The sequence below is a fragment of the Gouania willdenowi genome, chromosome 10 (assembly GCF_900634775.1).
Source record: "Gouania willdenowi chromosome 10, fGouWil2.1, whole genome shotgun sequence".
NCBI lineage: Eukaryota > Metazoa > Chordata > Actinopteri > Blenniiformes > Gobiesocidae > Gouania > Gouania willdenowi.
The window spans coordinates 24917964-24945919 of NC_041053.1; the positions used below are offsets into that span (position 1 = coordinate 24917964).

The 27956-nt window shown below is 38.3% G+C and overlaps 1 protein-coding gene across 1 annotated transcript in view; it reads left to right on the forward strand.

Annotated features, from left to right (window-relative positions):
- Positions 1-27956, forward strand: part of tenm2a (teneurin transmembrane protein 2a) — a 256251-nt gene that overhangs the window by 41492 nt on the left and 186803 nt on the right. Inside the window, 1 exon segment of the mRNA XM_028458813.1 lies at positions 27490-27843. Within this exon segment, the coding sequence (XP_028314614.1) occupies positions 27618-27843 (226 nt within the window). The 5' untranslated portion in view covers positions 27490-27617.

Sequence of the window (27956 nt, forward strand, 5' to 3'; positions counted from 1 at the left end):
TGTATCTAATTCACTCAGTATATTATTTAAATTAGTGTGCTGAAAGATGTTTGTTCCCTAAATATGTTTAGCAAGTCATAATTTGATTCAAATGCACTTCATTACACCCTATCAGGAAGATTATATACCAAGCACCACTGCATGTATGTCATGGATCTGTGTAGTAGATGGATCATAACAACCTGATAAAAACCCCTTTATCTAGTGATCTATTATAGAATGACATTTCTTTTTAATCCTTTTATGTTTTTCCTTTTGATTTTATAGAGCCAATTTCAATATTATGCTGATTAATTCTGTTTTATGTTTCCAAGGCCTGGTACAGTATGTGCAGCAAACCTTTACTTAATGCACTTTTTTGTAGTTGCAATCTGTGCATGTGCATGGTTTTATGTTCATTTTGACAAACAGTGCCTCTTTCTTATTGACATTGAAGATAGGCACTCGGAAAATAAGGGAAAAGAAAGAGGAAAAAAGGACGTAGCAATTTTACTACTTACACACGATAAGAAAGTTTGGTGTCAGAACACGGATATTCAATTGTAGTTTAAATGTATACTTAGGATACATTTTGTTCACAGTTAAGAAGCAGGCAGCTTTGTTAAAAGCTAATGAGGACAATAATGTTTTTTACAACACAGATAAAGACGTAATGTAGGCCTCAAAGGTATTGCTTTAAAAACTGCAATTGGTTTGTCAACAAATGGTCATGTGACTTAAACTAACCCTAACTTAAAATTTTTTGCACATTGCTTTGTGGGAAAGTTACATTTATGGTATTTAAAGAAGTGTTTTTCTTTTTTTCCATGTTTCTTTGCCAGGCAAGGAAGACAGTGATTCGCTTGACACCACTTTTGTTTATTTATAGTGTTCCCCCTAATATGATGTCACTCTGCGAGACATTAGATTTCAGAGTTTTTGTGGAAGCCGCTATCTCAATATTCGCCATTGTTTATATAGTGGCTGACACAGACACTGTCAATCCGTGAAAACACCAGAAGAGTCACTTTGGCTGTGTTGTGTGGGGGAACACTGGTATTCATAGAATCATTTTTGGGTGAAGTATGGGTACAGTTTAAAAAAAAAAATCAGTTATCAGTTGGTTCAATTAGTTATAATTTCCAGCAGCTTTAAAGACAACATAATTAATTATTTCACAATTTCTGTTTTAAATAAGCATTCACCATGAGAAAGCAGCTCTTGTCATCTGTCTACATAAAAATGATACTCTATAGTAAGACTGCCATGTGGCGAGTACACAAAGATCTCCGGCCGGTGTTTGCCGGAGGTCTTGGTAGTTTTTCTTCTTTTGCAGCTCGGCTTCCGATGTTGATGCCAGGCAAGCAACACGCTCAGGATGCCATGATGCAGCAAACACGAGGGCGACATGTTTGTGCCATACGAGGTTGTGTTTATTACAAATGACCCCGTGACCCCTGACTTCACCGGTCCCAGTGCACTATTGCAAAAGGGTCTATTTGAACCCTTATAACTTGGCATACGTATTTATCAGGGTTTAAAGTTAGAAAACTGTTTCTTTATCCAAATGTATGAATCTCTAATTTTTTAAAATTACTTCAGAATAAAATCTTACATTTCATTGAGACAAAAAGGCAATTTGTTAAAGCCATTTCGATAACAGTATACAGTATGTTAAACGTGATATCATGCATATGTATACCAACTAAAATAGCTGCATTTTCTGAACACTGTTTATTATTGAGCTGTTTTGTGTCTGCCTACTTAGAAAGGAGGGAAAACATATACAGTAATATAGAAAACATTTATGATGGTAGGTTTCTGAATAAATTCAATGAGCCCCATATGAATTATCTTATGAACCTGTAATCATTATCTATGAGGTATACATTAAAACTAAATAGCTGGTATAATCACCATCATGTACGCTACTTGTTGCCATTGACAACCAACAGACATCCACCTTGTTTAGAGAGCCTGTGGCCGTGTTTCAAAGTGTGCAGAGGAGATGGACACAGACTCAACAAAGATTGTATAAAAGCTTGATGTAGAGGGGGCGCTAATGGACTGCTTGATTCTGATGATTTAGAGGAGAAAGCATGAGAAAACATGCATTATTGTGTTAATAAACCAGAATATTTTAAGGGTCTTGCATTTTTCCTTTGTTAATATCATATGAATGCAGTCATTTTTAATTGCAAATTGTGAAAAGAACTCTAAATTTTTTGAGAAATTTTACAATTTCTCACATACAATTCTACAAAATTCCTCTAAATTACACAAAAATCCGTAACAAAATCAAGAATTTTTCAAGTGAATAGAACTAAAGCACAATCATGTTAAAGTTGTTCTTTTTTCCTGCACCTAAAATCTACTGCCCACTTGAGGTCAAACTGGTCAATATTTGGCGCCTGAACTAAAATGAGTTTGACACCCCTGATTTAGATGGAAAGAAAGGACGCGTAGGTTCATGACAGCTGTAAATTTCAGCTTGATAGGTTTGCAAGTTCCTGAATTGAGAATTCCTCTGTGCTTCTTTTTATCAAGTAGACCATAATTTAGCAGATGCAAGGCCCTGAAAATCCTCTTTCCTTTGACTTAACACTACACCTCATTGTCCATCCTCTATTAAGCCTTTCACCTAAATATGTTGACTTGATTGCGCCACAGATTTTTTCCTCATTGGAAGGTGAAGTAAAGGAATGGAGGTACTTGACGCGTTTCATTCCTAAGCACGCTCTTACTGTCTTCAGCCTTTCCTGCTTAAAAGCTCCCTGGCACCCTGCTGGGAAAGATGAGAGTCTTGATTACAGTCAAATTAGCAAATGAACAGGTTAATTACAGAAGCAAATCCTGTATAACTCATTTTTTTGATAGATGCTACTGCTTAAGAACTTAGAAGAAAGGAGCGAGAGGTAGAGTGACAGAAGCACCACCCCGCCCCCTCTTTAGCTTCAAAGCTTTGAGGTTAAGGGGAAATGGTTGCATCAATGAGCATTTATTTTTTTTTCTGAGGACACTCTTACCCCCTGCTTTTTCTTCTTCTCCCACTCCATCTCTCTCACTCAGGAGACTGCATCAAATCCCCTCACTCTAGCTTTCTACCCACTCTGCTGCTCACTGGCTTTCATCCTTCACTACACAGGAGCCTTTGGGATTCTTTGGGATTGGGCTTCTGATTTTTTATTTGCTACAAGCACATAAAAACAGATTTCTGAGATACAGGCTGAAGTTTGCAAGGACATTCAGTTGCACGCTGTGATAAAATTGGCAAAAAGGCAACCAATTAGGGACCACAGGTGGATTTTTTTTGGAGTTCATCTACAGTTAGAATCAGCTACATATCTTTCATATGAGATATCTTGCCGTTCAATAGCCTTTGGCTATCTCTGTGGTACCATTGGGTGTATGTGTGGGTGTGATTGTGCATGACATGGATGGATTTTGTGGGCAGATGTGAATAAAGTCTGGAGCAAATGGAGTGAGAAGCTGAGCAGCTGGCAGAGGACAAGGAGTCGGCCTGTGAGAAGGATGGAAAATTCACACGCATGCAACACACAAGCACAGCTATGATTCAAGGCTGGTGGCGCACGCATAGAGTGACATAACTCACACCAGTTCATTTACTACACACCATCATTTGTGTGTCATCCAATGTACAACCTACCGCCACACTGACAACTTCATTTCTCCTGCCCTGTCACCCCGGTGTCATCCACTGTCATCACTTCAGTGCCCTCAAGTTTGTACTTGAGAAAGGAATGATTTTCTGAAAAAATATCTCCAAACAAGCAGGCGGAATATGAATTAAGATTAGATACATTACATTAAATATAAGTGCCCTAACTAAACATGAATATATTTGCATTGGAGTGCATTATGTATGGTAAGTCTTACTCATAGATACTTTCAATTTAATTGTTCCACATTTATAGGAAAGAAAACCAATAAATTACATGGCTAAGAAATAATTAGATCAAATTTAATGACTTGCCTTACCCTTCCCTTTAAACGGGATCAAATTGCACCATCAGCAGCTATGGGCTTTAATCTATTCATCCAATTTTAAACATGCTCATTTTGATTAAGGCCAAAAAGTGTTGGAGCCTATCACAGCCTATCCAGGGAACAATGTAGGGTACACTTTTGAGATGTTACCAATTATACATCTAACTTTTCCCCTTCCTTTATTTCTCCACATTTTCTAACCATCGGTGTGTCCCCCTCTTCCATTCACTTTACCCACTTAGACACTCCATTGGATTTTTGGTCCATTCCTAATGAATTGAGCAGAGGCACTCATGTCAAAATGAGCCTAGTCGATTGCCTGAATGTAACTATGCACAGTTATCAGGACTGCAGTGCAAGCCATTTGCGGGAAGGCTAAACATTATAAACAAATAAAACGGTCGTATAGCCTGCAGGCCTTTGGTCTAAAATGCACTGCAGTGTCTGGTGAATGAGCAGCCAGCGTGAAATCCAATATAGGCCTGCGTGGGGAGGAGGAGGGAAAACATTCTGCTCCAATCTTCATCAATACGGCACTTTACAAGGCTGGCATGGCTACTGCCACCAAAATACAGGCCGCTATTGTTTTGATCACTACACGTTACTACTGATACTACTAGCTCCGATACTGTCTGTTCTGCTGTTCCACAAGCGTGTGTGTTAAAGAGTTACGGTATATACAGAGCTAATCAGAGGGCAAACGCTACTCCTGGTATCAGTTAAAAACTGTTGTGTATTATAGCTAGGGCTGGGCGGTATACCGGTTCATACCGAATACTGGTATATATTTTCATTATGATATAAATTTTTAATAGGCTGTTGCTATTGATCCGAACCCGGACCTCAGACAATCCTGACTATTGCACAGTAAGCCGAATGCCGGTCCTTGTCCTTCTAGCTCTAGTTTTGTCAGTTTTATTTTAGCCCTAACCCTAACTCTATCCCTATCCCTAACCCTAACCCAGGAAATACCCTAAAATGTTTCTTTTTTTTTATATGTATTTTTAAAAGTGGAACTTGCTGTTTTAAATATGTTGAGATGAAAAAAAAAAAGGTCAGAAGTGGGATTTGAACCCACATCAGCGGAAGAAAATGTCCTGAAGTTTAGCCCTTTAGAACACTCGACTGTTAACACAGGCACATTACGCTTATGTAGAAATGGTCCGGCAGTGACGGAACAGCACGCGTGCACAGGAAGTGCCGGAACAATAGTCAGATTTGTCTGACTATAGACACTTCGTATTTAATATACCGCCGTACCGGTGTATTTGATTACACAACTTTCGTAACTCTACGCTGCGCTGCGTTTCAGACTGGACCCAATGTTGCACTTCTAAATAGGAAGGTAAACAGTACTGCGTTAGTTACGGTGTAAATCATACATGTATATGGATCAGAAAGACACAATTGAAAGTTCTGAAGCTGCATGTGAGCATGTGCCTGCATGCGGATGCCTCTGCTACAGGAGAGCAATACTCACGGACGCGGAGGCACGGTTAGCTTAGCATGTCGACAGTTCAGCAGTAATACACAAAAAAGAGAGCAAAGTATCGAAATTTGTAATTCCTATAACGTGGAAATAAGTCCTGGTGGAGCTGCAAACAAAATGCTACCTTATTCACCATAAGAAACCACCACACCACTGAGTATGCAGCATTTCATGCTAGAAATCAAGCTAATGCTAAAGCTAAGCTAGCACGGCAAAGAGCCATTGGGTTGCTGTTGCAAACTTGTAATACAACTAGTGTGGAATTGTTCTACAATATTCACTCATCAAGTCAATCTACTGCAGTAATTCATCTCTCAACCTGTACAGTGAAACCCTTGAAATTTAGAAAAATACCGTGATATACATTTTTGGTAATGCCGCCCAGCCCTAATTATAGCATATGAAAAGCTTTGCTTGAGTTTCAGACTGCAGAATATTTCACCTTTTCATCTTGGTGTAGGTGGAGAAATAAGGCACCTTTGTCTCACTGCCCATTGCTTTTTAAATGTCTACTGCAATCAGTGCTGTGATTACTAGTGTAGGTTCAGTAGCAGCTCTGACTAAGAGTTTCCATTGTATAAGGAAACAACGCCGAAAAATACCTTTTTCTGACCACCACTTAGATTTCAAATTGAAAAGGCTTATTCCCCTGTCAGCCTTTCCAACTCGGTTGCAGTTGTGTCTTTATGGTATGTCCCAATGGTTTATGAGGTTACAGTTTTCAACTAAAAAGGATAAATCACTCCGAGTCTCAGCTGCTCTAAACATTCAAGAATCTCCTTCATGCTTTCTGATCCACTGAAACGCCCCCTGGTTACCATCTAAGTCCCTTTATCACCAGAAGTCATTGTGACATTGACCTAGAGGAACGACCAGGGCCATGTGCAGTGAACTCAAACTATTTGTTGCAGTTTGCTTTTCAGTAACCTGCGCACTTGGGTGATAGGAGAGTAGGCGCTGTAAGTATTGTATTTATTGTTGTGTGTACGTACGTACGCGTGTGTGAGGAAGATCTGAACCATAAAATGGGTCATAAACTCAGATACTAAATGAGAAATCTATCCATGCATCCATCCATCCATTAATTTATTCATCATGTTTTAACAGTTAAATCCGAATGGACCCAGTGTTATAAATGCCTACACGAATTTGGAATACAATTTCAATTTGAATTTTAAACTGTTATTTCAACAAAATTTTACTCAAGGGTCATTTTGACCCAAGGATCATTACATTTATTTATTTTGTGAAACTTACATGAAAAGATGGAGAAAAAAAAAAATTACTTTTGGTAATGTTGTGGTCAAACTAGGAAAAGTCATCAAATTTAAAGATAAAAATATATTTGAGAGGTCAAAATGACCTAAGGACCACACAAGGGTTAACAGCCATTTCTTTATTTGTGTTGAATTGATTTAACATCTAACACAATGTGAGATGGAAATTAAAAGTAACCTTGAATAACATCTCGTGGGATAGAAAGCTATATGAAGAATCACATTAGATTAGAATAAGTTGATCTTCCAAATGCAGAGTTTCTTTTTGGGTTGGTTGTGAAATCCTGGAAAAGGATCTTTTATTTATTCAGTATTTTAAGGCATCATTTTGTCATGTTTTGACTCTGAAAATGCGGCGACTCTCAGAACAAATAACAGAAAGTGTTTGCTCTGTTATACAAGTACTGCCAAAAATGTCAAGATACCCCAAAGAATTCAATCGGCTGTCTTTTTCACATCACAGCAAGAAAACAAACCAGCCAAGTTTCAGGATAGAAAAGTACGGACATGTGTCCTTAAAACTCAAGTAAACCTATCCATCAAAGTATTTCTAACTCACAAAGTCTCATTCATTTATCTCTGTGTGATGTATAACCTCTGAAAAGTCCATCCTGTCCTGCCTTTTTTGACGTTGTGTGCCAGATTTGCCTGCCAGAGCTCCCCAGTTACAACAAATCCTCAAACAGCCACACATTATTCACAGCAACCCTCCCCTGGCTTGTCTTTGCAAACGATGTCCATCTTGACAAGTCATTTATTCTGATTTTCAATTTCACCAACTTATTTTCCCTATTAGAAGAGAACAAAATCTGCCAATTGGATGTGATACCTCATTTGTTTCTGTCATGGAGAAGTGGGACATTGAGACAAGCACCAGCAGTGAGAAACACTTGTTGCACAAGACCTTATGTAATGTGTCTATCCTAATACAAATATTGCTCACATACTTATTTGCTTAGGTTTTTGCACACAGTTAAAATGTATTGTAATTATATATATTTTTTTTAAAAAAGTTTTAATTTACAGTTAAAATTTGGTGCATTAGTTTGTATGAAACATTTTTATGTTAATCTTTTTGTGCGCTCTATTTGTTAGAGCCTGGTTGATTAATCACTGTGGCCGAATAATCTGGTCGACTGCAATCAACACCGATTAATCATCTGTCAACAGCTTGACCGATTGATCGGTTTACCTTTTCCTATTTATCTATTGTGTTTACAGTTTGCCTTTCCTAATGTATCACTGGCTTTACAGTTCTTATGTTGACAGCGTATGTTGACAATTTTAAAATCACTGTGCCCTAGTGTTCAATATCAGTTCAATTTACTTCAAAAATTCTTGATTTTGTAACCATTTTTTGTGCAATTTGGAATTGTGGAAATGCTTGTGAGAAATTGAAAGATTTGTGGAAATATTGAGAGTTCTTCCCACAATTTGCAATTAAAAATTACTGCGTTCATGTGATATAAACAAAGGAAAAATGCAAGTCTTTAAACATATTGTTGAGTTTTATTAAATTGATGAATTTGAAATAACTACAACTGGATTATTTAGTAATTTATACAATACAATTAATGTATTAGTCTTCTGCTTTTTGTCTTGAATCTTTTTTTGTTTGTTATAAGTACAGTATTTGTGTTCATATACAGTATATATATAATGTGTGTGTCACTGTTCTTATTTCATATATCCCTTATTGGCTGATATATCGGATATCGCCATTTTTTTTTACCCAATATTGGCATAGGCCAGAAAAATCCCATATTGGCCAGGCTCTACTATATATTTAACAACATGACTTGCAGTAATTTAACAAAGTCATTTAAATGAATAAAAACCCCACTTATAGTGTTGCTAAATTCCAGTCCTGTTCCATGTGCTTTTAATTTTTTCCTCCAACTGCTGCATTTATTTGATTGTTTGATCCATTTCTCTCTATCGGCTGGCCATTAAAGGGTAGAGCGGGTTTATAAAGTATCTTTATGAGACAGCTTTGGCTTTTTGTCCAGCTCTACAGCAAAGTGGCCCCTGAAAGAGCCAAGCAGTTCTCCACCCACGCCTCGCTCCTACCCCTCATTTAATTTCTTCTGTGTGCCTTCCCAGCCATATCCTCTCTAATGAAGCTAAATCTAGCATGCTAAATGGGACTAGTCAGCTATGTCATTGGTGCTGGAGTGGCTAGGGCTGTCTTCAATTGGCCCCTTAAGGCACAAACACTTGAAGACAAGAAGTTGGTGGCATTGGAAGTGTTCACGGTGCAGCAGTGTAGACCCATGAAATTCTGGTAGTTCTGACATGTGGGTGCCTTACTTGCACACCATGTGTTGGGATCAATTATGATTGTAATTGTGTAATTGGTAATTAATTACAATTGACGTAATTCTGATTGAAATTGTAATTGAAAAAAATATGTTGCCGTTGTAATCATAATTGACTTGTAATTGAGTTCAGATAATTAACTTTTTAATTGTAATTGGCATTAACATTTTTTAAAAACTGTCATTTACAATGTAATTAAAAGCAAACTGGGGAACTATGTTACAGTTCTATGGATTACACATAGGCCAATGTAGTAAATCATCATAAAATATGTTTTATATCTAATTTACTTGTTAGTTTTCTTGAGGATCATTTTACCATTTGAAAAAAATTTGAAATTTAGGGGTATACTGACACAAAAAAAGGCCCAGATGCCCACATCAAAAATATTAATACTAATATCTTCATGGATAAGGAACCTAAACAAGGTAACCAAGAGATGAGAAACAAATTGGATGATAGATAATATTTTTGTGTATTTCACAGCTGATTTAATTCATGGGTCAAACTGACCCGTTATCATGATAGATGCTAACAGAAAGCTAACACAAGAGGAAGGTTAGATTTTATGGGCTTTTTTATGATGAAGGCTCATTAATTGTAATTAATTGTAATTGATCTTTAGTAACTGAGAACGTAATTAGTGAGGATGCAGGATGCATCACTTCTTCCATCACAGAATTTAAAATATTTTGCTGTCTGATGGCTAATGCTAATGCTAGGCAAATGTTAATGTTAGGCTAATGCTAATATTAGTTAATGCTAGTTAATGTTATTGCTCGGTTAATAGGCTAATGTTAATGCTAATGCTAATTAAGGCGAGTTCCTCTAGGCTAATGTTATGTTAGGTCAGTGCTAGGCTAATGCTAATGTTACTTAATGCAAGCTAATGCTAATGCTAGTTTACTGCTAGGTCAATGTTAAGTTGCTGCTAGGCTTATGCTAATGTCAGTTAATTCTAGCTAATGCTAATGCTAATTTAATGCTAGCTAATGCTAATTTAATGCTAGCTAATGTTAATTTAATGCTATACTAATGATAATGCTAGGTTAATGCTAATGTTAATGCTAATGCTAGGCTAATGCAGTGTTCAATGACGCAGGCCAGCACCTGCATCCTTACTTGCATTTTGTTCAGGAAATGCAAATATTCTAGTTGTAATTGATTTCAGGGGGAAATAATCCTTATAATTGGTAAAAATGCTGTTTAACGTAATCGGAATTGAGCTGTAATTGAACATAGATAATTGAAGACGTAATTGTAATTTGTAATTGACCCCAACCCTGATGCACGCAGCTTCATGTGGGCTGGAGAACACATGAAAGAGCAAAGTCAATTTTGAGGATGTTAGAGTGTAACTAAAGAGGCAGCACCAGAGAACAAGAGCAGAGAACGTGCTCTGTAGGAGTCAAGCCTGTCGATTGTTTCGCTCCCTGCCTCAAAGTTTTTTAGGATCCTCCTTTTTTTTTCTTTTTATATAAAATCTAATGGGTTTGGAGTGGGAGTGCAAATAGTAACACAAGTGTTAAAATATTGTAATTTAAGTTCCTATGTGACAATCCAAAAAAAGCACACACACACACACACACACACACACACACACACACACACAGCCACATACTCACAGACGCACAAAGACAGCCTCTTCTACTGAGGTCTGAGGTCCAATATATCCCTCACAAACCCATTATTGGTGCTTCACACAACAGCCTCTCACAGAATACAGAGAGGAAAGTGAGAACGAGAGAGACAGAGAGGCTCAAACAGTAGGTGTTTTTTTTTTTTTTTTAGCTACTCCAAAGTTAAAACACATTGGGTTGTAAATGTGTTTTTTTTAATACTCTGCTTACATTTTAAGCCATAAAATCAGAAATAAGTGCCTCATAGTCATTTGTATAAATTACACTGTAACAATATTGTATCCACAAGTGATCTCACTGGAAGTAAAAGCCCAATTAAATAAAATAATGTAAACTGGCAACTCAGCAGCAGCCAACATATTTTATTAACTTTATTTAGGATTCCTGATTAAGAATATGTTGAATAAGAGATAGTTTATAATGATATGGTAGAACAACTTATAAAATGCTCATATTTTACCATGCATTAATGAATTTAGTTTCTTTCACCTGCAATCAAGCAAATATTTTTCTTCGCCTTTTAAGCCATATTTCATCCATGCATAATAAAACACTTTTAAGTGGCTCAGGCCTGCTATTTTCACTTCCTGCCTGAACTGTAACTCAAACGCATGAAGGTTTTATGGCTAAATGTTATGCTTAGTAACAGATCCTTTAAGTTGTAAAAAAAAAATCCCAGAAAACCAGAGTAACACAATCTATAGCTTATTAATCAACAAATTAACCTTAAATCTGTCAACATTATGCTGCTCAGCAGCGCTGTGGTTTGTAATGCTGCTGCACAGTGCAATGATAGCGGGTTTGAATCCTGTGGATGGCATCCAGCTAAACCCTCGCTTTACTTTGCATCAGAGAACTCAAAGCCAATTCCTGAAGGGCTGCAGTCAAAGATGTTTTGAATGTTACTTGAATCTGAAAGTTTAAAGAAGAAAGCCAGAGAATAGGCATGTCCTGGTGTGTTGGAGGCATCTAAAACATGCCGTAGGGAGGTCTTCTCACATTTTTTTCTACTTTTCTTTCCTTGAAACCAGAAAAGAAAAGATAATTTCAACTTAAGTTGCCTGTTTTCCATCAACATGTATCCACCTTAACTGAGGAAGGAAACCCATAAATGGATGCTTGTTTGATTCTGCGAATTTGACATTTCAGGATGAAGAAACTGAATCTTTGATGGTATTTATTCACATTTCCAGACTTTGCATAGCAAATATAGCTGCTGTCATTTCCACTCTAAATAATTGTGTTCATGCAAAACTTTTTTTCGTTTAATCTAAACAGAGGCTGACTTCTTTCGAAGAAGAATTAGAGTTTCAGGAGAAAAATGGCTACAGTGTTCCTCAGAGTTATGGCATGCAGCTCGACACAGGCAATTTTTGTTGTACAGTAAACGCAAGCCAAAGTCTTTAGAGTGTCACCTCTGTCATAGTGTTAATTAGACAGTGTCACCGCCTGTCCCCTGTGACATTTATTGCACATTTGAATATTTTACCCAGACAGATGGTAAGAATGTCAAGGCGTGACACTGAGTTATTAAGCCCTAGCCCTCTCCCTCTGCGACAGAACGTAGGGCTTGTCAGCACTCGATTGTTTTAATAACTCACGGACAGCACAGCAGCAAAGTTTGCCCTGACTCTGTGCTGCAGCTAGTTTCGAGGGCATAGGTGAAGAAGCCCACAAGTTTGTGTGTGCCTCATCAACACACACACTGATACTGTAATTCTGTCTGATGTGAACTCTGAGGAATTCCCTTAATGAATAAAAGAACAGCTAGCATTGGCCCTGCAACCCTCGTCTCTGACATTATCCATCAGCAGACAGCCATGCTTTTCTATATCCTTTGTGACCTTCATCTGCAGTAACACTTTTATCAGATTCAGAGCATTGATGTGACCTTAAACAATCATACTAAAAAGGTTCTACTATTAGTGAATCTTCCTTAACCAGAGGCCAGAACCAGCATAATGTATGAACCAAGAATGATATACCTTAAAGTGTAACTAAACCCCAAAACCACTTTTTTTCTGTTGAAACCAAATCTATTTGGTTATAAAGTAGTGTTGTTGATTGATCCTGCTCCAACTCTTGACATTTTAGTCAACGTATTTAAATTTGATATATTTTGTTGGAAGAATGTAAGAGTGACTGCCCTCCGTGGGCTGAAACCTGGCTATTACAATCAAACGTTGCTATTATCTGAAAATGGTGGTTTTTGATGTTTTGGTGACTTATTGAACCCCAGCTGTTGGCCCTGCCTCTATGAATAAAAAGCATTTGTTGACTGCAATCTGTGTGTAAGTTGGATAGAGATGATTGTGAATGGAGAGGTATAGTGAGTATTGAGTTGGTAATTAGCTTAGCATAGATTGTTCTTTGGATAGTTTATAGAAAGTGTCTATTCGTACGTTGGGCGTACGGACAACCCGCGGTGCTATTGGTACATTTACCGAAGTACACGTACGTAGCATCTTAGGGTTAGGGTTAGGTTATAACCCTATATCGCAACAATTTTTAGGGTTAGGTTATGGTGGATGACCAATGACTGACGTATCACGTGACCTAACCTGGCCAACGAGGGGCGTTGCGTACGACTGGAATGTCTGTATATTGATACGGTAACCATATGGATAGCCACTGCCTATTTTGTAGACTGCGTATGTCTTAACTGCTCCAAGAGCCCCCTCATAATCAAAGTTTCTTGTATATATTTCCAGCCTAAGATGCACGTAAGCCAACATTTTGGGGGTTTAGTTAAAAATTCTACTTCTAAACAGTGTTTGTTGTGTTTATTCACTTGCAGATTCATTCATTTATTAAATAATTCCTCTTCTATAACCACTTATCTCACAAAGATTCACTGGAATCTGCTCTGGACTATTCCAGCTGTCATTAGCCACAATGAAATGTAATGGGACAGGAAGTAGCACAGGGCTAACATGGAGACAGACTATCCCATTTGCACATGAATTGATTTTTTACAGACAATTTATTTGGACAAAAAATGTCTAAAAAAAAAATGCTATAACTCCACATAGAGAGAATTTGGCCTGAGTGAGGCTAAAGTGCAAATCACCACAGGACATAACCCGTGTTGCAATATTTATGGAATATACAGTATTCATTGACTACATTTATCTTTACAAAAATAAACTAGACAATTAAAATCAAAAAACGATAAATAGAGAGATGAGGCTTGGTTGGATGTTTGCATCTTTGCATTAAAAGTGTGAATCACTGTTTAGAGTTGTGTTTCACACTTTTTGTAAACTTCATACCTGCATCAGGCTATAAAACTACCAGGACCTGCTTGGGTTGAATTGCGCTCGCAGGCGTAAATTCAGATTCTTCATCAACTGACGATCAAACAATGACAGGTTGTGCGACACAAGCTGTGAAAACAAACCCTTTTGTTGAGGATGAGTACCTAAGGTACACTAGAGAAAGAGGTAAATATTTAATTGTACTGTAGATATTTTGGACTGCATAACTTTCAAGCACTAAAATAGAACTTTCTAAAATATTTTTTTTGATAATGAAAGTCACCCTGCATCACGTTCTGTGTAATGAAGTGCATGTAGTCATCCAGCCTTTGTATTTTCTATGTCCCACTTCACATATTCCACCACTGCCCTCCAAGTTGCCGTCCTTCGACGATGCATGTTGTTCTATCACTAAGCTTGTCTCAAGTAAGAAAATATCACTCTCTACAATGTTGAACCACTAACTCAGTTATTTCAGAAAGAACGACTTGCAGTTTTCTCCAGCCAAACTAACCAACATAATAATAATTATAATAATAATGGTTTGGATTTATATAGTGCTTTATTTCAATGAGACTCAAAGCGCATTACAGAAGTTACATAAACCATTATTCATTGACACATATCATATCATATCAGCCATACCAGTGGTGGTACAGAAGCATGGCTGACCACCACCAACATTAATGAACAATTCATACAAGGCAATATGGGTAAAATGCCTTGCTCAAGGACACAACGACATTGACCTGGATAGATGGAGCAGGATTCGAACCCACAACCCAATTATTATAGGATGACCCTTTCTACTACTGATCCACGGTCGCTACTCCACATCGATACAAGACTCTCCTCCACAAATTTAGACTATGTAATAATATTAAAAACAATAATAGTGTGGGATACATATGTATGTGTATATACGTATATATGCATACGTGTGTATCCATAAAATGAAGAGTCCGTCCTTAAGACTGCTCTACTGTAAAGTGTCTTAAGATACCATTGGTTATGATTTGGCGCTATACAAATAAAAGATTGATTGATTGATAATACTAATAATAATAATAATTCATTTTATTTACAAGTGCTTTAAAAAAGCCTCAAAGACACTTTACAGTTAAAACAATTACACACAAGTCTAGAAAGAAACTAACAACAACAAAGGTAAATACAGAAAATATGTAACAATGGTAAGTTCAAAGCTAGTTTTAAAGGGTGAGTTTCTTGAGTGATTTTTTGGTTGGAGGGTCGGTACAGTGTTGAGTGTGTGCAGGAAGTGTGTTCCAGAGGAAGGGGGCAGCTATGGAGTAGGCTCTGTCCCCCCAGGTTCGGTGTTGCATTCAGGGGTAAAAGGTGAACAATTGGTGTACAATTACCGTACTTAATATTGGGATATTACTATATTATCCGTCTCTTTTTTTATGTCTGTGCACAGGTTTTAGGAATAAAGGTTACAGTTTTGGGTATTTTATGAATAGCTTAGACATGTGAGAATATAATCAATTGTTAAAAGAAGGTTCAGACTGTGATGGTTTTAGAGGGTTATTTCATAGGAGTGAACCATTTTCCATAATTTATTTCAGATTTACATCAGAAATGGGATGATTTTTCAGCTGTTCGTAACGTGTGAGAAAGGCTTTAAGCCTGTGGGCCAGTTGTAGGGCTCCTGGCAGTCCCTGCTGATGAGCAAAGAAAATCAGCCCTGCAGTTGATTTTGCAACAGTCTATATATTATAAGCCTGCTTTGTTTAGTTATTCTTAGTATATCCTCCCTGCTGTCGCTGTGTCCCATTCCCACAGCTCATTCTCATCTTGTTCCTCATTTCTCCCAAGGGTTTTTGAGCTACGTGTAATTACCCAGTTTGTTTGCACCTTGGCATGAATTGCCTTCCTTGTCACAGCCAGCTTTTGTGTGTGTGTGTGCGTGCGTGCGTGCGTGCGTGCGTGCGTGTGCGTTACTGTGTGTTTTTTCTGGGGGAACAGGCCTGATTGGCATGTATTTACCCTGTATGTGCCAACGCCACTCAGTCTTTTGCAAATATGGGTGTGGCTGACAAAAGCTCGCAACAGTCCTTGTTAGGGCTGGATATCGATTAAAATTTCATGAATCGATTCGAGTTCGATTCTCAAGATTCAGAATCGATTATCACGATTTTATTTGATTCCATCCGATATTGATTTGGGTTAGTGTTATTAAACCGTTTTTTGATGCTGTTACCTGAATTACATGACTAAATAGTTCTGCAACATATGAATACTTGTATTATATTGACAAATTAATAAAGTATTGGTCGTTAATGCTGGCTGTAAGGACCAATCGCCCTCCCAGAATTGCTTCATATCTCTCTCTCTCTCTCTCTCACACACACACAGAGAGAGAGCATAGGCCTACCTTGTGATCAGGTTGTTCTTGATCTCATCCTTGATGTCTTTAACAACTTTGGAGTCTTCTGGGAGGCTGGTCATCTTCTTCAGCAGCAAGGCATGCAGGGGTACCATCACTGAGAGAGTTGGGGACTTTTCTTCTGATATGGCTTGAGTGGCTGTCTTCATTGGCCTCAGAGCTCCGAACACATCTTCTGCATTCTGCATCCATTATGTCTTCCTCTTTCAGGCCGCACGGATCCTTTTCATTTCTGTGGACTTCGGGTGAGAACAGAGCGGCAGAGATTGCAGGTCGCTGCTCCAGTAAGCGTTCAAGCATTTCCAGCGCACTGTTCGACCGGGTCACATTATCAATTGTGAGCTTGTGTGCTTTCAGCTGCAGTAGCTTCTGCTTTTCTTTGAGGACGCGGGTGGCTGTGTATTTCCGAAATTCTTCACCTCCATTTGGCGTGCCTTGCAAATCGCTTTGCTTTTGTCAAGCTCATTTGTCTCCTTGTCATTTTTGAACCCAAAACGGTTCCAGATCGGAGCTTTGAGATTTTTGGGCGTTTTCAAAGTCAGGGCTTGGCTAATGCATGGGCTAACTTTACCGCTGTCCGACGCCATGTACATCGAGAGCTTCTTCTCCTTCTTCTTTTTGAGGTTTTATGGCGGTTGGCGAACTACGATTACCGCCACTCACCGGATTATAAGTGAACCAGGATTTAAGAGGATCAAATAACAAGAGAGCTTCACTTTACGTCCACCGGGGGAAAATGCATTCAAAATTAGAATTGACTTTGGACATATGAATTGATCTTTAGGAATTAATATCAGAATCAATACAGAATCGGAAAATCTTTTTTTTTTTCAACACACTCCTAGTGCCTGATTGCATCTCTGCACCTGTGTGCGCTCCAGAAAGCCCTCTGTAGGAGACACAGCAACAGAGTGAGGGACCTTGTCATCTCTAATCCCTTTGTTTTGAGTCAGATTAGAGCTTTGTGAGGCGTTTGCGAGGCCTGCAGAATATGGATTTAAGGATTAGTCTAATAAACGCAGGCTCTGTGGCATTCTGCAGCCCAGTCTGGAGATTACAAAGGCACCAAGAGCAAGTAAGATATAAGGATGAATTGCACCCCCATCACCCTCATTTCTTCATTTGTTTCCACCCTGACAAATGAGAAGATGAGGGACGAGAAAATGAAAGGTGGATGAGGTTCCTGATCAGTGTGGAGACTTTCATCCATCTCAGGCTTCAACTGGGACCACAAATCTCATATGCTGTTCCAGATGCAGAACTTGAAGGATGTAGCTCCTCTTCTATAGTTTTCTATGACCTAGAGACAACATTTGGTATGGCTCATGACCAGTCATAATACTCAGTAAAAACATAACAATGCTGAGATCAAATATTTCACATTCACTCAGCAGCCTTAGAGGAAAACACACTTATCCACACACTGTTTTCCAGATCATTGCTGACATACTCCAAAGTTTGCAGTAATACTGTAGACAGATGACTACCTGTTTTTTGTTCCATGTCTGTTTTTGATTTCAATATGCAATTGAAATCAAGTTGCGGGAAATAAAACCTCAATACATTCAATTACTGTGAGAACCTTTTTTAAAATTATTTTTGTGAGTCACCCCATTTCTGTGCAGCTTCTTAGATGAAAGGCACTGTATTTTTTTTGCAAAATCTCCTTCTGACTTTTTATGCTTGCTAATGAGAATTTACAAGTCTGTCGTTTTGTAGTTTGCTGCACATCATTGCACGCCAAATCTGTGTTTTTTGCTTCTAGCAAAGTGTTTAACCTGAGAATGTACTCAACAATCAAACACACATCATTAGTTTTTCTACTTATTGTTTTGCTTGTTTGGCACTCTTATTCTGATTAACTATGTTTCTTCATTTAATTTTTTTTTCCACAATTGTAAATGCTACCGCATGAAAACAAACATTCTTTCAATAGGCAAATGTAATGAGTGTTCACACATTACAGGTAAATGATTTCTACTTTTTTGGCTTAAAGTGGTGTTGAAGGTAATGGACCAAAGTGTCACACTGAGATAAAATCGTCACTCCTTCAGCTCTCAAAATGTCTTGGATGTGAAACTGTGCTGCAGCTTCCAGTTGAACCAATGCCACGCAAGCATTCCCAGCCCTGGTTTGTGCCCCACGTGTCAACGTGCGTGTCAGTACATAATTCAGTGTATGTGTTAGCGCATGTGTGTGCACTGTCGATGCCACTAGAGATCGAAGACATGATTAATGACTCTTCATAGTGAGGAGCCTCCTAGTCAGAACCCAGTCCAGAGATCAAATGAGGCAAGCTTGTGAGTATGCATGAGGGGGAAAATGAAGAATAATAAAGGTCACAGTGTATTCTTCTTATGGATGTTTGTTTGTCATAAGAAAAAAAAAAATATGGCAATGACTGCTTCCAGATTCTTTAACAAAAACAACAGAAAACAGTTGGCATTTTGACAACAAATTCTGTGTCATAGGTTTTTCCTCTTTTATACTTAATAAATTATTTACAATACTCAAAACCAGTGATTTTCTTGGTCGGGACCCAAAAGTGGGTCACGAAAAACTGATAAAAACTAAAAACTTATGGCACGTTCACACCAAATGTGTCAAAAGCGACAGTTGTACACAATATATGGTGGATGCGCTACTAGGAGCGTCGAGATTGGTACGTCCACCAATCAGGAGCTTTCCCCAACCGTGACGAATTCAGAATAATGAAAAAAAATGCTAACTGGAGACAAATGGACAGGCGCTCTTCTGCTGTAGTTGGTGTCCTGGTAGGAGATGCGAGTGCCAATGCAGGTCAGCAGGTTGTCAAAGTGGGGGCGGGAAAGACGGAAGTAGCGCTAAAAGCAACTCGTCTGAGCGCAGCTCTGGTGAATCCTGAAACGGTGACAAGATGCCCTTCGATGACGTTCTGCCACTCTCTCGATAATGTAGAGCTGATAAACTGGAGTCGGAGGTGGCCTGTTCAGCAAGGAAATTCAAAATTTATTCTCCATTCAACCACACTTCTCTGTAGCCCTCTAACATCACAGTGCACACACTGAGTCACACCAAACATCGCCTTCTCAACACAATAATGTTCCCCACCACTTCACAGTCACTGGGTGAATAATGAACGTAACTGATCGCCACAATATCATCCATTTTATGAACACCACCGGCAACAGAGAAAACCCTCCCCAAAATGCGCTCAACACGCTCTCTTCCCAACTGGTTTGGACGTACATCCCGAGCATCTTTGATGATGGTGACAAGCGTCTGATTCAATGAGCACAAGCATCCAACTATGGCCGTGAGGCACGAATTTGATGCCCAAAACCTGTTTGGTGTGAACGCAGCATAAATGTGTGTCTCATGTTAGACTTGTCCTTTCTTTTAAAAGAAACTTATTTTATAGGCATGCTGTGAAATGCATGTTGCACAAGAAAATACATACGTTTGTTTAAAAATAAATAAATAAATGAAGAAAATAAAGATTTGTGTGCTGTGTGTTCTCAACAGCTATTTTTAAAAATACTCCATTTGGTTGGTTGATTTCTAAAATAGTGAGTCACAATTTATTGACCTTGGCAAAATGTGGGTCCCAGGGTGAGACCAGTTGAGAACCCTTGATCTAAACAACATTTTTTAGTGTTTTTTGTAGTTTTGTTTTGCTAAATTCAAAATAATTTCTTCATATTACATTATCTACAGTGTCGCTAAAAAAAAAACCCCATGAGAAATCACTTCTGATATACAGTACTTGTTTAATAATATGCCCAACGTCTTAACACTAACTCAGCCCTACTTCATATTTTGCAATTGTAGGTACATTTATTATTTACATAATTTTGAGTTTTTGTTTTTGAAAAAAATGTTTTTATTAAAATGTCAATCAAATGTATCACAGTTACAGCCATCCTGCATTTGTTGCACATGGTCAAAGTCTAGGTCTCACCAGCTAAAAACAGCATTGACAAAAATGATGATTACAAATTATTTGTCGAAAAAATAAACACAAAAAGTTCAAAATGTATAGAAAATAAAGCAGGGATACAAACATGTTCCTAAATGCTTATATGTGATACATTATTCTTTGTTATTTTTGACTACCAACCTTCCTTCTGAGGCCATTGTGCCCACAGGTTTTGTTTGTGTAATTGAGTGCACGTCGCATTTAAGGATTTGCTATCTCTCTTTATTTTCTCGTAACCTCTCCATACTTTGTTCTCACACAGTCTACTCTTTTTATTTTTCTCCGTCACTCTGTCATCCCTTTTTGTCTGTGTGAACAAACAGTGCTAACAACTAAATTTGAGCCAAAATTGAAGCCGAGTGGGTGAGAGCCACAATTGTGTCTTTAGTGATAACAGGGTCAGGTTTTCAAAAGGCAAAGGAAAAACTGTAGATTTGGCTCAAAAGTGACTGGACAGATTTTGTTGGCTGGAGAAATATAAATTTAGTAATGGTCTTTTTTATGGATGGTCTTAATGCATATTTTTCTAAGTAAACAAGTAAATTGATTTCCTTTGTAAACACATTAATTCAATTCAACTTTATTTATATAGCACAAATTACAACAATCATCACTTAACAAAAAATAGAGTCCATAGTAAGAAAGAAAGAACCCAACAAGATCCACATGAACAAGCATTTAGCAACAGTGGGAAGAAAAAACTCCAGCGGAACCAGGTTCAGAGGTGGCAGCCATCCGCTTTGACTGGTTGAAGTTAGAGAACAGAAGGGCAAACGGAATAGAATAGAAGGATAGTCCATTCAAATGTCCCAGACTAGTTGAGTCGCGAACCATTGTTCAGTCTATTCGAGTGTTCCGGACTAGTTGAGCCGCGAACCATTGATCAGTCCATCTGGGTGTCCCGGACTAGTTGAGCCACGAACCACTGATCAGTCCATCCGAGTGTTCCGGACTAGTTGAGCCGCGAACCATTGATCAGTCCATCTGGGTGTCCCGGACTAGTTGAACCATGAGCCATCGATCAGGAACCACCTGCTCCTGCATCAAGACACCTGAAACAGAAAAGAGAGCAGAGGGCGAGGAGAAGGCACAGACTGCAGGAAAAACACGATACTTGTTCCTAATGGTTGGGTTAACATTAAACGTCTTGTGGCATCCTCCAAGCTCTGAAATGCTACCTCTCCAGATGAGGTTTCGTCTTGTACTGGTTGCACGTAATGATACGTATATGGGGTGGACATCAGTGTAAATGTTGTGACGCAGTGTGATGGGTTATGCAACGAGGAACAGAAGTGGGGGGTTGTTTACAACTCGGCACAACTGTGTTTGGCTGGACATCATTAATGACTCAGTTAACAAAACAATTGATGTACGGTTGTTGATGTACAACCAAGGCATGAAAAAGTACGTTTAGTGACACCACTGTGTGGTAGCAAAGTAAGGTGAGCACTCTGTGAGAATGTTTGTGTTATGAATCTGCTTTATTTGGATTCTATTTATGAATATGAAGGTTTATTTTTTTTGTTTTTACAGACAAGGCTTATGGACTCTGGATCCAGTTATATTTTACTTTCTCTGACAGTGACCATATAGGGGGCACATTAAATGAGTCAAGATGCACTACACCAGATTACTGCTTAAATCTAGTTTTTATCTGTTTTAATAAAGAGCACAAGCAGGTATTGGGATATTAAGACACAATAGGATTATAGTCAATGTTGGCAGATTTTTATTAGATTTTTCTCTGGACAAGGCTTTGGGAGGATTGCACTGGTCTCCAAGTCTGGCCAAAATTATGTTGTTCCTTTGTTGTCTTGTATTGGAAGGTAGTTTGGCTGAAATCTCTTTGAGGTTTTGGAATACTACATTCCCCATTGAGAAGCATGCTTTGTTGCCTTGTACACCAACACCTACTACTACAGTGATTTCACTTTGCACAACCATGTTTAAGTGTTCTCAGTAAATGCCTAAAGAAAGTGGCATAAGAGAAATAGCCATATGTATTTCTGATTTCAAAAATGCAAAGCAGGAAACCATAACCATTTTAAAATGCCACAAAAGGGAGAATATGTAGTTATTTATTTATTTTTTGCTGTTCTGGTGTACATCCTGACAACTCAAATATTAATCAATAATCCGAGATAGACTTATGCAAACCAATCAATATTGTGTGTTAGCTGCAGCACTTAAAGTGCTCTCTATAAAACTTGTCCTTAAGTATCCAAGTAGTATCCAAAACTATTCAGTCTAAAATGTGTTATTTAAAAGTGAGAATGTTGGTATGCGTTACTAGAGTTTGTGAAGTCATTCAACATGACCTGTTTTTGAACCCTTCTAGTTAGCCGCATTAGGTGTATCTATAGAGGCACTTACCCACCGACTTCCCTGCTTATTTGTTTGATGAACGAACGCAATGACTGGGCAGAATCTCCGAAGCTAATTATCTTTGGGTATCCTGCCAGTGTTCATGTAACCACCACAAATGTTGTCAAATATTGTGCAGAGATAGGCCTGTAAGACTATGATCATAATGTTCCCTGAAACCAGATGACTCTGCAGCATTTTTTCCAGGCAGATTTAAAGCATGATGCAAAAACAAAATACGTGAGACCATTTCTAATCCTATAACGTGCCAATGCATCATCCACAGAGACACTTCCAATCCGATGCTTTTGCCACATCAACTAATCTAGAAACACTGGAACGGGTGATGTTGTTTCCATATGAAAATTGCTTAATCTATGTATAAAGCCGGCTTCTTATCAAGTTTTCGTCTGGGTCTGTGGATTGCAATAAAAAGATCATCTGAAAATCTTGTTAAAAGATACCTTTCGCTTTTTAGATCCGGTTTTAGGAACATTTGTTGGTTTGTCAATCCAATCCTGCAGAGCAAGTATGATGTCACTACGTATCAGCAGTCTGAAACATATATACTGGTCCATTGCTCGCTGTTAACCTGCACATCAAATCCATCTTTATAAATGGATGCTGTATTATTTTGGTCATACTGTCTAAATACATTGTCTTTGTTGTTTTCTCATAAGCGCATCATTATAGATGAGAATCTCTTCCACTGTAGTTAAATACAACTGTGTAGAAAACCTCAAAAGTCACTTTTAACTCATTCAGTGCCATTGACGTCAATTACGTTTTTTCACGGAAGTTGCTAGGATACACTGTTCTACTGTGAATATCAGGCTTCTCTGTTGATGTAGTGACCAACAGTGCCCTGAAGGTGGCAGCAGCGCACCTTTGGATGTGAGATTAGCCACTGATGCTACCATTAGCTAAGGAGGAAGAAGCATGGACAAGGGAGATTATGGCGCTACGGCGTGTTATTGTGATGTATCCATGTGCTCACAGCAAGCAAAACATTCAACTGTGAGCCAGATAGCAAAATAATAGGTGACATGTAGGTGGCAGTAGCGCACCTTTGGATGAGAGATTACCCGTGATGGGCAGAGCTCGGAGGGAGAGGAAAGGAGTTTATGAGACAGAAAATGGCGCTATGATGGTTGATGCTGATAAAATTTGAGACTTTAGTCCTTCAGAATCTGGTTGTCATAGTACAAAATATTCTGTGGGTCTTTAAAAAATTGGTAAAAATGCTCAAAAAGGGCTGGCACTGAGGGGGGTAGAAATTCTGAAAATGGTTGGCACTGAATTAGTCGTAGTAATACAGGTGGTAATTGGGCTCCCACCTGTTTACCAGGTGAGTCTCATCACTCTGATTAGCTCCCCTTCACTATTAAGAAGAGTTGTCTCCCCTCTCCTGGTATGTGCAGTCAGTCAGTCAGTTTTGGTTTGTACCTTGACAGTCTTTGTTTTGTGCTTTGTTGATTGTGAATGTGATTATCAAATGAACTGCTATTTGAATTCACTTTTGTCTCTCTGCATCTGGTTCCCACCACCCACTATCCTCAACCATGACGCTTGTTAGTTACTCAGCTGTCTGGTGGTAACAAAATCATCCTTCCATTGTAAGGTTAAAAATTCACTTGACAACGTAAGCACAAGGTAAACATGAAACCTTGTGTGTAAAGATAATGTTCCCATAATGCTCTTTGATAAAATAGTTTACTTTGCATTATGTTTAATGTCTGCTTGCATTGGCTCCAGATTCCCCTGAGACCTTGTACAGGATCAGCTAGTATAGGTGATGAGACAAAATATCATCTAAGTATATGAATCAGGGAGTATAAAACCCCCTGATTGTCTGATTCTGGTTAAAGATTAACTGACTAGGGCTGGGCAAAAAAACCCTTCAACTGATGTATCAAATTTGTAGATAAAAACAATTTAAATAAAAAAAATTTTCTGACTTTTTTGCGTTCCAACCTTGTGGGTTACCATAGCATGATGTGAGCCAGCCTCCTCATTGTTTACATTTGTTTTCCCTTTGTGTAGCCTTTTGGTGCCACAGGCATGTTTAATTTTTTATTCGCACTATACTGAGATGCTAAGGGAAGAGTTTATTATTTTTTTTAATTGTAATGTTAAATTTAAGCTACTGTGAAGTTGCTTTTGCACTTTTGCTTAAACCTGGGTTAAAGCCTGAAATTGTCGAATGACGCAATCACAGCAGTAAAGTTGCACTTTTGACAATATCTCTGAAGTCATTTTTAGGTGCATTAAAAAAAAATAAAGAAAATCAAATGGAAACTCAAATTTTTCTATAAAAAAATGGCAGATTTTTTTAATTTATTTATTTTTTTGGCAAAATCGCCCAGCCCTACTGACGACCGGGGGTTCCACTCAGTGGTCACGCACAGACATCAGATGAGGTTAAAAAATGTACTGACGATTTAGTGTGGATGTCCAAACATAAATTGAAGCTGAATTAACAGGGACAGTGTACATTAAAATCAATACTGCAAATATACCAGAATTAGCCAAAAGGCTATTTTTCATCTGCATTCCCAGGACAGAAGGTTCAATTGTCACCCTAAAAGAATACTCATTACAGAAATTACAGGAAATATATAATAAAATGTACAGTGAAAACATGCAACTACAACATATAACACTTCAATTTACATGTTAAAAAAACAACAATATTTGAGAAGAGACAATCATCAGAAATTAAAACATACATTCATAAAATACAACATTAAAAAGTCACTAAGACCTCTGCATCAACTGTTAATCTATTGCGTAATAGTGGTAAAACCAGAAGTTAAATAAAATAAATAAATAAATAATTTAATTAAAACCTTTTTGAACATATGGAATTTACACTATCCAGGGATAACGCGCAAACTCTGAACTGAGAGAAAAGAGGACAGGGGGCGTAGCTGCACACCAAGTCTTTGCACCATCAGCCCACTGTTTTTACAATGTAGACGTTGTAAAAACTTTCCAAAATCAATACATTTTTTATTTATTTTTGTCACCTATTAGTCTTGTTTCTGCTTTTCTTGTCATTAAGCTAATATCAAATTAAAATTAGCATTAAATACTTAATAGTGGAATTAAAACAAAGTATTAAAACAAAATTTTAGTCAAACAATATTTTTAGTTTTTTAGTCTTAAACAAAGAACAAGCTTAGTGATCTTTATTTTTTCGTCTCCACTTTCCCTCTACTTTGTGCTGCGATGCTAAATTGGCCTAATTGCCTGCAAACTCCAGGTCTGTGCCAGCAAATCAAATGGCTTTATGTGGCTTTTTAAAAGCCAGCAAACAACTTGTTACCTCAAGTTTTTCCAATTGTTCTCATAACGGCTGTCAGAGTGTCTCCTCATTTCCTGAGCCAGGACATTGTGAATATCCGCACGCTCCATTCAAGGTACAAACACATTAGGGTTGAACTGCTAATAGCCTGTGTGATGGATGCTCAAGCATAATGAGCTCTTTATGAGACTTAATACCTACAGTTAATCAATGAACATAGCAGGGTACTTTTCAATACTACCTTCTAAGCATCTTAAAATGAGCCAGTGTTGAATAGATTGACTCGAAAGCTGTTTCCTTCCTACTCTATTTTCTCTCTTCCCACTCTTTGTCTATTTCAGTATGCAATTAGTTATAGCACATACTCCCTTTCAAATGCTGCTCATTCTTTAGAAATGCCCTTTGCTGCTCCAGAATGTCCAGACTGAGACGTATTTTGATAAAAAAAAAATTGGATAAACAGTAATACAGTGGGTGGACCAAACTCTCCTTTGCCTAAAGTCATAGAAACAAGGCTGACCTATTTATTACCACACATTTTCTATACAGAATGGTGCTAGAATTGTTCATATCAATTACTGATGGTTGTTGTAGTATTGTGCTTTGATCTTCAGCTGGTGGTGTAATGCATCGCTCAAGGCCACTGCGAAAGTCTCCAGCTTTGTTAGCGTCATAATCATATATAACGAGTGTAAAGTTTGGACACATTAAATGTAGGCTAGTGTGCTCACATCAGATAGCTGGAATTTGAGTAAAGAAGAGGCTGTTCTATAATCGCACAATAAGATGTTGTACGTGGCGAGCGAGTACGTTTCGATATGATTGTGACCTCAGGTACTTCAATGCTGCTGGTGTGTGTATTTGTGCATGTGAGTAATGTACTGTATGTGTGTATCTGGGTTTGGGTGTGTTTGATTATCCTTTACAGCCTCTAAGGGAGCCAGATTCATTCTCACTCTGATAATAAGGGAGAGACTAGCAATGCCCTCAAGTCATTTCTCTTCTCCTTCTATCCTTCCTGTTGCATCCAGCTACTTTGCTTTTGCTGCTTAAATATTTTCTTATCTTATTCAAATTCTCTATGATTTTTTTTTTTTCCTTCATATTTGTTGTTATCGTTTGGTCGGGACTAACTTTGAGTTACCACCAAATAAGATTTATTTTGATGCAGTAGATTTGAAAACGGGCTGACCATTTTAGATAGTCAGTCAATGTGGGTCTATCTCTATGGACTTCAGCACTGGCAGATCTGTTCTTTCTTAAAATAGGCTTTCATATCCTGCATCAAAAATCTGATGGGTTGTGTATTTCCCTTATAACTTAAATGTCCATTGGCAGTGCTTTTCTCGTACCTAACTTCCCCTCGTTCTCTTCTGGGAGTGCAAGACAAGCATGAGTCACAGCGGTGCATCATTAATTTTCCACCAACCTAAGTCTCCTTTTTCCTTCTCTCCATTTCTTCTTTCTCCTATCTCTATTTCCAGGTGACTGAAGTGGAGATTGACGTGAGGCCGGCCTTTTAAGGGCTTCTCTATCTCCTCCCAGCCTTCTCCTCTTTCTTTTAAGTCTATCTCCCCTCCCTGTATCTTCTCCCTCTTCCCCCAACCTTGCCATGGATCTGAAGGACCGCAGGCATCGCTCCCTGACAAGGGGCCGCTGCCCAAAAGATTCCCAGTACAACACCTCCTCCCTAGACACAGATGAATGCCGTGTGCCCACCCAGAAGTCCTACAGCTCCAGCGAGACACTAAAGGCTTTTGACCATGACCAGAGGCTGCACTATGGTGGTTGCGTGACTGACCTGGTTCACCATGAGGCCGAGGAGTATACTAGACAAGGTACGTTTGTAGACGAGAAAAACCTCTTTAAATGATTGTGAGGCGCAGGTGATGTATGTGCTTTACATTATCAGCCACATTCACCCATTGAAACCCACACTCACAATCTCCAT